General features: G+C 48.5%; 3 protein-coding genes across 4 annotated transcripts; 1 reads left to right on the top strand and 2 right to left on the bottom strand.

The window, feature by feature from the left end:
• Nucleotides 373-3,460, bottom strand: LOC8063417 (pre-mRNA-splicing factor 18). Its single transcript, XM_021457154.1, has 2 exons — nucleotides 2,479-3,460; nucleotides 373-933 (listed from the first exon to the last, which is right to left on the bottom strand). The coding sequence occupies exons 1-2, from the start codon at nucleotides 3,211-3,213 to the stop codon at nucleotides 541-543; spliced, it is 1,128 nt and encodes a 375-aa protein (XP_021312829.1). The 5' UTR covers nucleotides 3,214-3,460; the 3' UTR covers nucleotides 373-540.
• LOC110431237 (suppressor of disruption of TFIIS-like) lies at nucleotides 4,011-7,776 on the top strand. 2 transcript variants are annotated; one of them, XM_021450071.1, is made up of 7 exons: nucleotides 4,011-4,426; nucleotides 4,549-4,712; nucleotides 4,858-4,895; nucleotides 5,012-5,099; nucleotides 5,218-5,451; nucleotides 6,022-6,087; nucleotides 7,241-7,776. In XM_021450071.1, exons 1-7 carry the CDS (start codon nucleotides 4,390-4,392, stop codon nucleotides 7,430-7,432), a joined length of 819 nt encoding a protein of 272 aa, XP_021305746.1. In that variant the 5' UTR covers nucleotides 4,011-4,389; the 3' UTR covers nucleotides 7,433-7,776. The 2 variants fall into 2 exon arrangements, with proteins under 2 accessions (XP_021305746.1, XP_021305735.1); XM_021450060.1 differs by having other exon boundaries at nucleotides 4,102-4,426; nucleotides 4,967-5,099.
• On the bottom strand, nucleotides 11,118-12,587 carry LOC110431234. The gene is made up of 2 exons (XM_021450044.1): nucleotides 11,359-12,587; nucleotides 11,118-11,185 (listed from the first exon to the last, which is right to left on the bottom strand). Exons 1-2 carry the CDS (start codon nucleotides 12,470-12,472, stop codon nucleotides 11,157-11,159), a joined length of 1,143 nt encoding a protein of 380 aa, XP_021305719.1. The 5' UTR covers nucleotides 12,473-12,587; the 3' UTR covers nucleotides 11,118-11,156.

The raw sequence follows: 13,405 nt of genomic DNA, 5'->3' as shown, positions 1-13,405 counted from the left end.
TCTAGGGACTTGATTTAAAAAAATCAACTCCAACCCACCTTCTACTTGGGTTTTCATTTTCCATGCCCTCCTAAAATATAGTTTCAACCCCTTACATCTAGAACTCCCTATCCTAGTTGTTTAGGAGGTGGGTTGGAATTAGGTCTTAATTTGAGCTCTTACTTTTTTTATCATAGCATGTAAATAAAAATTTAAAGGCTTAATTTAAGGATTTGGGTTGGAGTTGCTCTATAGCCATGTTTTTTTCTTTGAGTGAACGTTTGAGCTATGTTTTTAAATTCAAATGGATTTGAGTGCATCTAAACAAGGGCTAAATTAGAACTTTGCTAATTCCTGGAAGGGGTTTGATGTTGTCTAATGAAGACGAGAAAATTAAGAGAGAATCAGTACGCTCCAGTTTTGATTAGGTTCCACGGTCCAGCAAGGCAGAACGGCCGGACATGCAATTCAGGTTCTTACAAATAAGTACTAATTCGAATCACAAATCCCACAAGAATCGAACTTGCCCAGAATTCCGAGCACAAATCTAATCCAACCTTGTCATGACGCAGCCACTAACCGAAGCGTTTCTTCTGAATTCTTCGCGTTTTGCTGCGCCAGGAGAGACTGCAGATCACTGCCATTTGCCAGGCTGTTGAACTCTACCGACCTTGATGGATCAGTGGGGTACTTCCTCTGGCAGAATGTAATGAGCCTCTTCACAGATTGCAGGTACTTTCTGGTCGTCTCATCATTCATGATGTGAGCCACGCTGTTTGTGTAGATCTTTTCGCGAGCCGATCGCTCATGAATACCAACCATGGTCACACCAATTGGCCATGGCGAGTTGCCTATCGCTAGCTTGATATAGTTGTCCACTGCGGACAAGTAGTCTCGTCTCATACAGCACTTGACCACCTCCAGCAATGCTTGTCGGATATCAGGAGGGAGAGCCTGCAATTTGATGCAAAATAATGAACGGGGGTCCCTGAGTTCTGAGATACAAGATTGTTTGCACATAGGAACATAAGATCTACTAGATTTGCTAAGGCCTTGTTTACATCCAAAAACTTTTTGGATTTTGACACAGTAGCACTTTCGTCTTTTTGACAAACATTATCCAATCATGGAGCAACTAGGCTTAAAAGATTCGTCTCGTGATTTACAAGTAAACTGTGCAATTAGTTATCTTTTTTATCTATATTTAATGTTCCATGCATGTGCTGTAAGATTCGATGTGATGGGAAATCTTGTAAAGTTTTGGGTTTTTAGGTGTATCTAAACAAGGCCTAAGAATCCGTATTTACCAATTACCATACTCTAATTCTACAAAATAAGAAGGAAGAAAAAACAGTGTTGTAGTCAGAAATTAGAACAGCTTAAGTGCTTAACCTAGTTCCCCTATCTGGCTAACTTAAAAATCTAATAGGAAGCAAACATTAATTAATCTATGCTCCATGGCTCCTTAGACGGGCAGTAAATCTAGCCGGGAACATCACCCGGGTGATCTGGGTCAACTTCATTACATGACATGAATTTTCTTAAGTCCTAAGTCTTAACAGTGTTTTACTAAAGGATTTGTAGATTTTCTGGTGGATGGACCCTGATAAATGGACTTAAATTTGCCCCTGTTCTTAGATATGCAATAACTCAACAAACATACATAAGACATGAAAAGGCAGTCCTCCAGTGATGCAAAGTGGTTGTAATAATGACTCTTAACAAAAATTACAGATATTCAGAAATAATTAAATAGTCTCACAGGGAAAGTTTCATTGCACAGCGATCTCAAGAGAAAATAGTCGCCAATACTAGCAGGTAGGGGAGATCTTAAACAAATCAACAGGCTTACTTAGGGCACAAGTTGTAACCTGATCGTCGATGGTTGTGTTTGTGCATTCAGGATGATGCCCTCCTATTCAAGGGCAAAAGTGGATTGTTAAGACAAATCCCTTCCTATGTTACAGAGATTTCCTCTCCGAACATCTCAGAAGGCAAATAAATAATATCAGAAATGGATTGCTCGATGTTGTATGAATCTTCATTCAATAGAAGAAATAGTTCAGATACAGATTTATTAACAAATATTTATCAGAAACTGCATCACTAATTCATTGGGTAAAGCGTAGATATAGTACAGACAACATCCATGCATTTTTTTTTTTTACAAAAAGAAGATCATATTAAATGTGAAATGAACATGGAGTATTAACAACAACATGAATCATCATTCTTTCTCTATATCACAGTATCACACGCAATCCGCTAATCACCAAGACAAAATTCAGGCTTTCTACACTTCCTTTATCACTATGCACTAGATAATATTCAATGTTGTAAATAAACAAAGTAAAAACAAAATCGTACTAAAAGTTCAAATTAAACCATGCTATCAGATGGGTCGACAAACCTATGAATTCACCCAGCCAAACGTTCGCAATAAGCATGAGGTCGTTCAAACTGTTACTACTAGGAGCCACTTCGATCGATGATCCATACCTTCTTCTTGCACTGCTTGAAGAGCGGGTCGAGGTATCGCGCGCACTGCTTGCAGGTGGCTACCGCGGCCTTCCCTTTCGCCGTCCGCCGTTCCGCCTCCGGCATACCGTCCACCTCCTGAGTCCACTCGCCCATCAGCCTCCTGAAGAACGCGGTGATCTTGTCCTCGTCGCAGAGCTCCTCGAACGGCACATCTCCCGGTACGCCGTCGTCGCCCTCCCCACGCTGGGCCTCCACGCCGGCCGCCTTGGGCTTCGTCGCGGCCGCAGCCTTGGCACGCAGCGCCTGGATGTCGCGGAGGAAGTCGTTGGTCTGCCCCTCCCCGATCTCCGCCTCATCGACGTCGGCGAGCGCGGCGGGGTCCTCGATCAGGTCCCGGAGGCGGCGGAGGCGCGCGACGTCGTCCTCGCCAAAGAGCGTGGCCGGCTGCCGCAGCACGCGCAAGCGTCGGATGACCTCCTCCCTCGGGAGCGACTCCTCGGACCCGCTCTCTGCCCGCGACGCGTCGGCGTCGGCGGGTGCGGAGGTGGGCGAGGAGGAGCTCGAGGAAGGGGAGGACACCGCTGCCAGGCGGGAATGCCTGAGCTGCTTTTGGAGGAGGAGCTGGCGCTCGGCCTCGCGGATGCGCTGGAGCTCGCGGGCCTCGATCTCGGCGCGGCGGAGGACCCTGCGGCCGCCGAAATCGGCGTTGAGGAGCTGGCGCTTGCGCTGCAGCTCGCGCTTCAGCACGTCCATTGGCTAGCTCTCGCTGCAGCTGTGGCGGAGGTCGCGATCGCGCCGCGCGTCGGGTCGTTTGCTCGGGCAAGGAGCTCCGGATCGTGAAAAACCCGCGCTGTGGATCGTAGGGCGGGGGAGGCGCGGGGTCTGGAAGGTTCGGGTTGGATGTGGTGCCGGGGCGGGGAGCTCGAGCTCTCGGCCTTTCGCGCGAACCTTCTGGATTCCCGGGAAATCCGGATGCGAGTGGAGCAGAAGGTTGTTTTGGGCTGATAGAATTTAGGCCCAGCGCAAGGTTGTGGGCTGTGGCAGGGCAATTAGGATCTCACGATAATGATGATGATATCGACGTCAACTTGCGTTGCGGTTGGCAAATGTTGTCATGTATCCTGGATCCTTCCTGGGCTGAAAATTGGAGTTATATTTGGGCTTACGTTAATTAGTGTTCAATTATAGACTAACTAAATTTAAAAGATTCGTCTAGTAAATTATACTCTAGCTGTATTTTCAGTTTTATAAATAATCTATATATAACACTCTATGTATGTGTCCTATTTGATGTGACGAATAGTAAAGTTTAACAAAGGCAATGGCCTTATACTACTACTCTACACTTGACTCGACGGCACGCCCGACTGCGTATAAAGCCACAAAGCCGTTTGGCTGGCAAGGAATATAAGCCTAACCCAACCACCAATCAGCGATCAGTGATCACCGACCGCCGACCGGCACAGCGTCGTGGCTTGGCAGGCAGCTCCAGCGAAGCCGACCGCATCCGCAAGGCCAAAAAGGCGAGGAGCCTCGTCCAAGCGGAGACGCGTACGTCGAGCAGAGCTCGCCGCCGCAAGGAACACGAGCCGCGCTAAAAACTACTCGGCCACTCCGGCTCCGGGAGCCCCTGTCCCCACGAAACCGAGTTGTAGCGTGTTTCACGCACGTTGGCGGACAGGATTACCGCGCCACTTCCCCCCGTGGTCCACGCGGCCGGCCCCTCTCGCCTCTCGCCTCCCCCGAAACTCTCTTCTATTTAAACGCCACGCCTCGCTCCCCCCAATCTCTCTCGCTCCGCTCTTCGCCCCGGCACTCTGCGAGTCTCCATAGCGCTCGACACATCACCGCGGCAACTCGCCCCGGTTCGGTTCCACCGCCGTCTCGGCAATCTCTCCTGCCTCGTCTTCTCAAGCCCTCCCGCCCGCCATGGCCGCGAACTCCCCCTTCGACTGCGTGCTCCTAGGTGAGCGTCGATCGCCAGCTAGCTCAAAGTCCAGGGCGATTGCTGCTGTCGATGACTATATATATATGTAGCTGATGCGGTTTTTTTGTGTGGCCCGCGCCGCGCGCTCCGGCACCGTGCAGACCTGGACGACACCCTGTACCCGGGCAACACCGGCATCGGCCCCGCCCTGAAGCGCAACATCGACGAGTTCCTGCAGGCCAAGCTCGGCGTCTCGGCGGAGAAGGCCGCCGCCATGCGCGTCGAGCTCTTCCGCACGCACGGCAGCTCCCTCGCCGGACTCATCGTACGTTCCGGTTCCTTTCCTTTCCTTTACCCGGCTTGAATTCTGACCAGGCCTAGCTAGCTCTTGTCGCTTGTCGATCACCATCTTTCTGATTCTGACTGCGTTGTTCGTGGATTCCGCGTCTGGTTTTCGTCGATTTCCGCAGGCGCTCGGCTATGACGTGCACCCGGACGAGTACCACAGGTCAGCACTGCACGCAAGCAAACACGAAACCAATTTTTAGTTCCTCATCGAAACCTGCCGCGAGTTTACAGTTGGCCGCAATCGACTGACCCGGATTCCGCTTCTTCCACCTGCAGCTACGTGCACGGCAGGCTACCGTACGACATGATCCCCGCCGACCCGCAGCTGGCGCGCCTGCTGCAGAGCATCCCGCAGCGCAAAGTGGTAAGCATGCGGCGTCTCCTTTTCACACGAAACCCCTCCGTCCCATTCCATCCAGACACTTGGCATTACATTACACGACCGATCGATGAGCTAACCATGTGCGTTTTCGCGCGCGCAGCTCTTCACCAACTCGGACCGGGCGCACATGAAGCGGGCGTTGGAGCGGCTGGGCGTGGACGAGGCCGTCTTCGACGCCGTCGTGTGCTTCGAGACCATGAACCCGCACCTCTTCGGCGGCGAGGCCAGAGAGGAGCGCGTCGACGGCGGCGACCACCCGGTCGTGGTCCTCAAACCGGCGGTGGACGCCATCGTGGCGGGGCTGCGCGCCGCCGGCTCCAACCCACGCCGGACGGTAATAACCACTAACACTGCATGCTCACTCCAATGATACTACTAGTTTGGTCGGTAGTTTTGTTCAGTTTCTAGACGGGTTAAGTTAATCCCCTGTCATCTAAAACTATTTTTTTTTAATGTTTCCTGGAGTCGTAGAGCACTGGATAACACAATTATGAATTAAAACAAGGTCGTAGCCGGGGACCCACACTGTCATGGACGCTATCATACTCTAGAACATGCTTTTGAAAACTGTCGTCTTAGCAAACTAGGTCGCTCTTAGATGGCACCGTGTCTAATGTTTTTTTAATAAAAAAAATACTGATATACTGCTTTGGTAATTAACGCTACAAGAGAATCGAATTATATGCGTCGTGAAAAGTGACATTTAGGTGGCAGTATATACAATGTGAATACCCCGACGACTTATAACGAAGTAGTAGCACAACTAATCAGGGCCTTATCACTTATCAGCACTTGCTGCTTTGGATGAAAGCAATTTAAGCTTGTACATTATAATCTCCGTCGTACATACCATCATTTGTTACCAAGGATCACTAAATTAAAATTTGGTGGTTGCTCCTATCAGCTCTTCCTGGACGACAGCGAGAGGAACATCACCGCTGGGAAAGCGCTCGGCCTCCGCACCGCCCTGGTACGTAACGTATCGCTTGCCATTCTATTCTGCAACAAACACCTTTCTCCCGCCTCGATCCAGACACGCAAACGCATGGCACCATCGTGCTCTGCTCACTACGCTGCCGTCACGCATCCTGCATTCATCCTTCCGCGGCACCAGGTCAGATCACATGTGTGTTCGCGGGGTCGTCGGAGTACGCAAGTAGTTGGTCGATCAGGTGGCCGGCCGGCCGGCCGGTGCCGCTCAAAGTCACAGCGTGTGTTAGTTACGGGGAGTACCGAGTACCAGTTGCTACCCACCACCACCACCACCACCACTGGTCCACGGCACCACCCGATGGTGCCCGGCGCCTTGTCGGGGTCGTTACTCGTTAGCGTAGGCATATTCCCCCGCTCGGCGCCGTGCCATCGATCTCGATGCCGCGGAGATCATCTGCTTGGCGCGATCGATCGGGCTTGGATTGTTTGGCGCGATCGCCCCTGTCATCGGTAATCAGGATTGCTTTTGCTCATGCGCGCCATCAGTCAAGATGATTGGCGCTCTAGTGTGTCTAGCTGGCGTGGCAATTTGGCAACGAGCTAGTAGGTGCAAGGTGATGCCTCTGTCTCTGATATAAGATCATGCATCCAACGCTGGCAAACATGGCATATCCATCTTCTCTTATTCTCTTTTTTCCCCCTCTTGAGCGGGCGAAAACGAAAGAAAAGTTCGCTTTCCTCTCCTCATGTTCATTTGTCCATGTTGAATATGATATCGGCAGGAATTTTTGAAATTGGACGGTCCAATTCACGTGCCTGTCGATTCAATCCAATGGTCTCTCACTCTTCGCCACAAATCCGGGGAGAGCAAGGAGAAATATCATCTCCGTTGGTTTTGGCGTTTTGGGAACGGAACAAGGAAACAAGAAAAATGAGCAGTGCTAGCTGACGCATACGTTTTCATTTGTTTTCGGTAGTCCTGGCAACATATCGATAGTGCGTGGTTGCGCCGTCACGTCAGCACGCACATTGCCTGTCTGCCTTTTTTTGGGCGATCATGCATGTCGCTGCATCGATACAGCAGTACTACACAATTAGTCTCTGAACACCCCAGCTTTCTGCAGTTCTACCCATTGATGCGATACCTCTCTGAAAACCAGCATTAATCCATTCGTTAATCATTTTTTCAGGTTGGCAAGAGGGTGAGGAGCAAGGACGCAGACTACGCGCTGGAGAACATCGGCGCGCTCCGGCGGGTCATCCCGGAGATCTGGGGCGTCGTCGCCGGCGGCGAGAGTGAACGATCGGACCACAGCATTGACAAGATGCCGATGAGGTCCGACCTGGACTCCATCATCCAGCCCACGTCCATCCAGGCCTAATAACCTCATCCCACCCAACTTCATAAATAATCAATCAGTCAGAATCATGGGATGCCACTAATAAATCAAATCTCCATCGTCTCTCTCTCTCTCACCACCTAATCGATCATCATGTACATTATTCTGATTCCTGATGTGCGTCCGTGCGCGCGTGTGTGTGTGAATATCTATCTGTACCTATCTAGCTGACAGGCATGTACATACACATTTCTGATCAGCACCGGTTGTCAGTGCATGTAAAGCAGCAATTCGCCAAATTCCAAGTGCATGACGAGTCATCATCTGTATTATGATAAGAATAACAAGTCGTACTTATGTAACTATCGCGTGCTCTGTTCTCCATATATATGTCCCGATGTAAAGAATAATCAGATACGCAGATGGTGGAAGCACCAAACCCTATCTTGGGTTATTGGTGAATGCGTGTTTCTCAATGGATGGAAAAGCCTCATCCGTGGCACCATACATAAATAGACCTCTTGGAGATCATGCAGTATTGTTTACATGGACAATAATCAATGTGATCCTATTCATACGTGACCACTCCTATTCATGGGTTAACACATGATCGAGTCTAACGCATCTGGTCGTAACACACATGCATACACACGATCTGGTCTATGTTGCCGAATGTTGAGGTTATCCTTTAACACTCCCCCTCAATCACAACTTTACCAGGTTGAGATTGTATTTGAAGTTCTCTAAGAGTCGAACTGACACTGGCTTTGTAAAGCCATCAGCTACTTGATCACCAGAAGAGATAAATTCAATATCCAACAATTTCCGTGATACTCTTTCTCTGACGAAGTGATAATCAACTTCTATATGTTTAGTTCTGGCATGAAATACTGGATTAGCTGACAAGTACTTCGCTCCAATATTATCACACCATAACTTAGCTGCCCTTGGGCTGTTGATATGCAATTCTTGAAGAAGAGTTTGAATCCACATCACCTCAGCAGTTGCATCAGCTACAGCTTTGTACTCAGACTCAGTGCTGGATCTTGACACGGTGTGTTGTTTGCGAGCACACCAAGATACAAGATTAGAACCTAGAAAAATCGCGAAGCCTCCTGTAGACCTCCTATCATCTGTGCTACCTGCCAGTCTGCATCTGAAAAAGCATTCACCAGTGTAGAAGAAGACTTGTGAATCTTGAGACCCAGCTTGGTGCATTGTTTTAGGTATCTCAAAATTCTTTTCACTGCTGCCCAATGCACAGTAGTTGGAGCATGAAGAAATTGACACACCTTATTTACTGAATAGGCTATGTCAGGTCTAGTGAGTGTTAGATATTGTAATGCCCCAACAATACTTCTATAATGAGTAGCATCATTTGGGCCTAATAAGGATCCTTCATGCAACGATAATTTTTCACTTGTGCTTAGTGGAGCAGTTACAGGTTTGCATCTAGACATGCTTGCTTTCTTAAGAAGATCAGAGGCATACTTATCTTGCATTAGGACAATTCCATCACGTACCTTACACACCTCAATGCCTAAGAAATAGTGAAGCTGTCCAAGATCCTTTAGTGCAAACTCTTTTTGAAGGTCCTGAAGCAGGGCATCAATAGCCTTTCCTGTGGAACTAGCTACTATGATGTCATCAACATACACAAGAACAAACATGGTTATGTCTCCTTTGTTGTAAAAGAATAGTGAAGTATCTGCTTTTGATGCATGAAAGCCAAGTGAGAGAAGTTTTCTACTTAGCCGAGAGTACCAAGCTCTAGGTGCCTGCTTTAGTCCATATAATGCTTTATCGAGTTTGCAAACATAGCCAAGTTTAGAGGTGTCTTCAAAACCTGGTGGTTGCTGCATGTAAACTTCTTCTTGAAGGTGACCATGGAGAAATGCATTTTGTACATCAAGTTGGCGAAGGCTCCACCCTCGAGAGACAGCGATGGACAGAATAATACGAATAGTAGCAGGTTTAACAACAGGACTAAAAGTGTCTTCATAATCAATTCCATACCTCTGTTTGAACCCTTTCGCCACTAAGCGGGCTTTATATCTATCTAGACTCCCGTCTGCCTTTCGTTTGATTTTGTAGACCCATTTGCACCCTATAACATTCCTTCCTTTTTTTGGTGGAACAAGATGCCAGGTCTTATTATTCATCAAGGCACTATATTCTGTCTCCATTGCGTGCTTCCAATTTATATCGGCTAGTGCATCATTAACACTGCATGGTTCACCAGTCGACGTTAGAAAATTATATTTAACAGTACCATCGGTGTATACCTTTTCTTTTCGGATGCCATTCTGTAGCCGAGTTCTTGGTCGAGCTAGCATTTGTGGTTCTTGACTTGCAGTACCTGTTGCAACTTCTGTGACTGGCGGAGACAGTCTAGAAGACACTGGCGGAGGTGTAGAAGGCGAAGGAGACAATTGCGGTTGTTGCTCCCCACCTGTGGACTCGGTCTCTTCCCCTTGGCTCCTACCACATGGAGTGGAGACCCTTGCATGCGAGTCATTGCATGGGAGTTGTTGTTGGTCTGCATGAGTTGGGATGCACGGGGCTTCCTGCTGATCTGCATGGGAGTAACCTCCGGTTCCTATTGACCGGAGCATATCTACCTCATGTCCAGCATCGCTGTATGGCTGCATATTTGTTGTATTCCCTGCGTCAATTGTTCCTGAATTTTCTTCAACAATTAAACCATTAGGATTAGTAGGAATATTAGCAAATTGAACAACTATATGTACGCCCCCAGGATTTATCAAAGTTGGATGAAGGAGATTGATTTCAGAACGAAGGCGTGCGCCTGCATTGGAGTGAAGTTCAGAAAAAGGAAAAACTTCTTCATCAAACACAACATCTCGAGATATATAAACACGCCCAGAAGCTATATCAAGACACTTGAATCCCTTATGGAGGTGATTGTATCCTAGGAAAACACAACGTTTGGATCTATATTCAAGTTTGTGAGAATTATATGGGCGCAAATTAGGCCAACAAGCACACCCGAAAATACGAAGTGTGTCGTAATCCGGTTTTTGTTGGAATAAGCGTTCTAGTGGAGTGGAGTTTTGGATAACAGGACTTGGCACACGATTTATCAAGTAAGAGGCTGTGAGAAATGCTTCGTCCCAAAATTTTAGTGGAACAAAAGCATGAGATAATAAGGACAAGCCAACTTCTACAATGTGGCGATGTTTTCGCCGCTCCATTTTGTTGATGTGCATGGGGACATGACACTAGATGGGTGATCCCTATTTTGGCAAAGAAGGAATTGAGTTTTTGATACTCTCCTCCCCAGTCGGTTTGCATTGCTAGAATTTTTCGATCAAAGAGTCTCTCAACAAGAGCCTGAAATTCTTGAAATTTATGGAAAACTTCAGACTTGTACTTTAAAAGATAGATCCAAGTGAATTTACTGTAATCATCAATAAAACTCACATAGTATTTTTTTCTACCAACTGACTCTGGTGCAGGCCCCCAGACATCAGAGAACACAAGTTCTAAAGGAAAAGTAGACACACTTGAAGATCTCGAATAAGGCAACTGATGACTCTTAGCTTGCTGACATGCATTACAAACCGACTCACTAGATGATTCATCTAGGCAAGACAAATTATTTCTACTAACAACTTGTTTAACAGTAGTTGAAGATGGATGACCTAAGCGACAATGCCATCGTGACAAGGGAATCTTGGCGGCACCACAAGCTTGTTTTATTGGAAATGAAGGAAGAGGATAAAGCCCGTTGTGACATTTCCCTCTAAGAATTGTATTCTTCGTTGCCTGATCCTTTATCAAAAAGAAGTTTGGATGAAAATCTAAAAATGCAAAATTATCAGAAGCTAATTTATGAACAGAAGCAAGATTCTTTGTTGCTTGGGGAACATAGAGAACATTTTTAAGATGAATATCATGATTAGGGGTACGAACAGTAGTATGACCAATATGAATAATATTCATACCTGCACCACTTGCTGTGTGGATCTGATCTCCTCCATTGTACTTGTTTCTGAAAGACAGCTTCTCCAGCTCACCTGTGATATGATCGGTGGCGCCGGTGTCGGTGTACCAATTGTTGTCAATAGTGTAGGAGTTCATTGCAGCTGCGACTAGCTTCGGATCTGGCACATAGTTCTCATTATACCTGTGCCAGCATCGATCCGTTGTGTGCCCGGACTTGAAGCAGACTTGGCATAGAGGGCGTTCATCGCCATCAGATGGCGGTGCACGGTGGTGGTTGTTGTTGTAGCCACCGCGCCCGCCACCCCTTTGCGACGCGTTGTTGACGTTGCCGCGACCACGTGCCGAAGCACTGTCGCGCCCGCGGCCACGCTGATTGTTCTGGCCGCCATGTCCTCCTTGGTTGCGGCCTCCTCTTGCGAAACCACCACGTCCCCGACTGGCGGCGTTCGCGGATCCAGACCCTAGACTATTGCCTCTATAGGTCAGGTCCATACGAGTCTCAAAGTTAAGAAGTTGTGAGTACAACTCCCCAACTGTGATGGGCTCGACCCTAGCAGTTAGGGTTGTGACTAGAGAAGTGTAGTCTTCTCCTAGTCCGGTGAGTATATACTCTACCAGTTCTTCATCATCAAGCCGTCGTCCGGCTGCAGCCATCTCGTCGCCGAGCGCCTTCATCTTCGCGAAGTACTCGGCAGCGGTGGAATTTCCCTTCTTGGTGTTGGCGAGGGCGATGCGAATGTTCACCGTGCGTGCACGTGTTTGAGACGCATACATCTGCTCGATGGCATTCCAGACAGCCACCGCAATCTCACATGTAGAGACTTGGATTTTCACCTCCTTGGTGAGCGACGATAGAAGAAACCGTAGGACCTGTTGGTCCTTGGCTTCCCACTCCTCAAAAGCCGGGTTCGGCCTCTTTTCTACTTTTCCTTCAACGGTGGCGACGAGCTCTTCTTCGGGAGCCTTGGTGTCGCCGGTGATGTGCCCTTGAAGACGAGCGCCACGTATGGCTGAACGAACTTCGGCTTTCCACAGCGCATGATTCACCTTTCCCAATTTTTCTGAGACATCTATGCCAGAGAAAAAATTGGTTGATGAATTTGAGCTAGACATGGCGCTAGATTTGGTGGATTGGATTTTGTGGAGATTAGGCTCTGAATACCATGTAAAGAATAATCAGAGGCGCAGATGGTGGAAGCACCAGGCTCTATCTTGGGTCCTTGGTGAATGCGTGTTTCTCAATGGATGGAAAAGCCCCATCTGTGGCACCATACATAAATAGACCTTTTGGAGATCATGCAGTATTGTTTACATGGACAATAATCAATGTGCTCCTATTCATACGTGACCACTCCTATTCATAGGTTAACACATGATCGAGTCTAACGCATCTGTCGTAACACACATGCATACACACGATCTGGTCTATGTTGCCGAATGTTGAGGTTATCCTTTAACACAAGGAGCAGTTTAGCAATCAATCACTGATTCCGTGTGAAACACGATCAGTGCGTGCTTAGCTTACGGGATCGTCGCTGTTGGGTGTTTGTTGGCGACTCAATTGGACGGTGGCATGATCACTGATCAGTGGAGCGTGACACGCGCGGGCGTTGGGCCATGACGCGGACGGGATGGAGATGGAACCATCATGGGACTTTGTAGAGTACGTTGCGTGCGTTTCTAGAAACTATCCGATCTCCTGGCTGGCATCGATCGCCATATGTTAGTTTATTCTCTGCGTGGCCGGCCGCAGGCGCAGCCCCGCAGGCCGCGTCGTCATCGGCGATCATCGATCGAGCGCCGCCGGTCCTCGTCACGTCGCGCTGTCGTCGCTATCCACAGGGACAGGGTCGGTCTCATCTTCGCTCGCTCGGCTCTTGGCGATCGATCATGTCGCCGTCGGCACCAAGTCACCGTCTCGTCGGCGACGGCGACGGCGACGGCGAGGGCGCATGCGTGGGCGATCGTCGTCAGGCTCAGACGAGGGATACGACGAGCTGGCCTTATCGAGTCTGATGGGCGTGCCTAGCCGGAGAGGGCAGTGCA

This window comes from Sorghum bicolor, chromosome 1 (genome assembly GCF_000003195.3).
Source record: "Sorghum bicolor cultivar BTx623 chromosome 1, Sorghum_bicolor_NCBIv3, whole genome shotgun sequence".
Classification (NCBI taxonomy): Eukaryota; Viridiplantae; Streptophyta; class Magnoliopsida; order Poales; family Poaceae; genus Sorghum; species Sorghum bicolor.
Note: the sequence above shows the minus strand (reverse complement) of the source record. Positions and strands in the feature narration are given on the sequence as shown.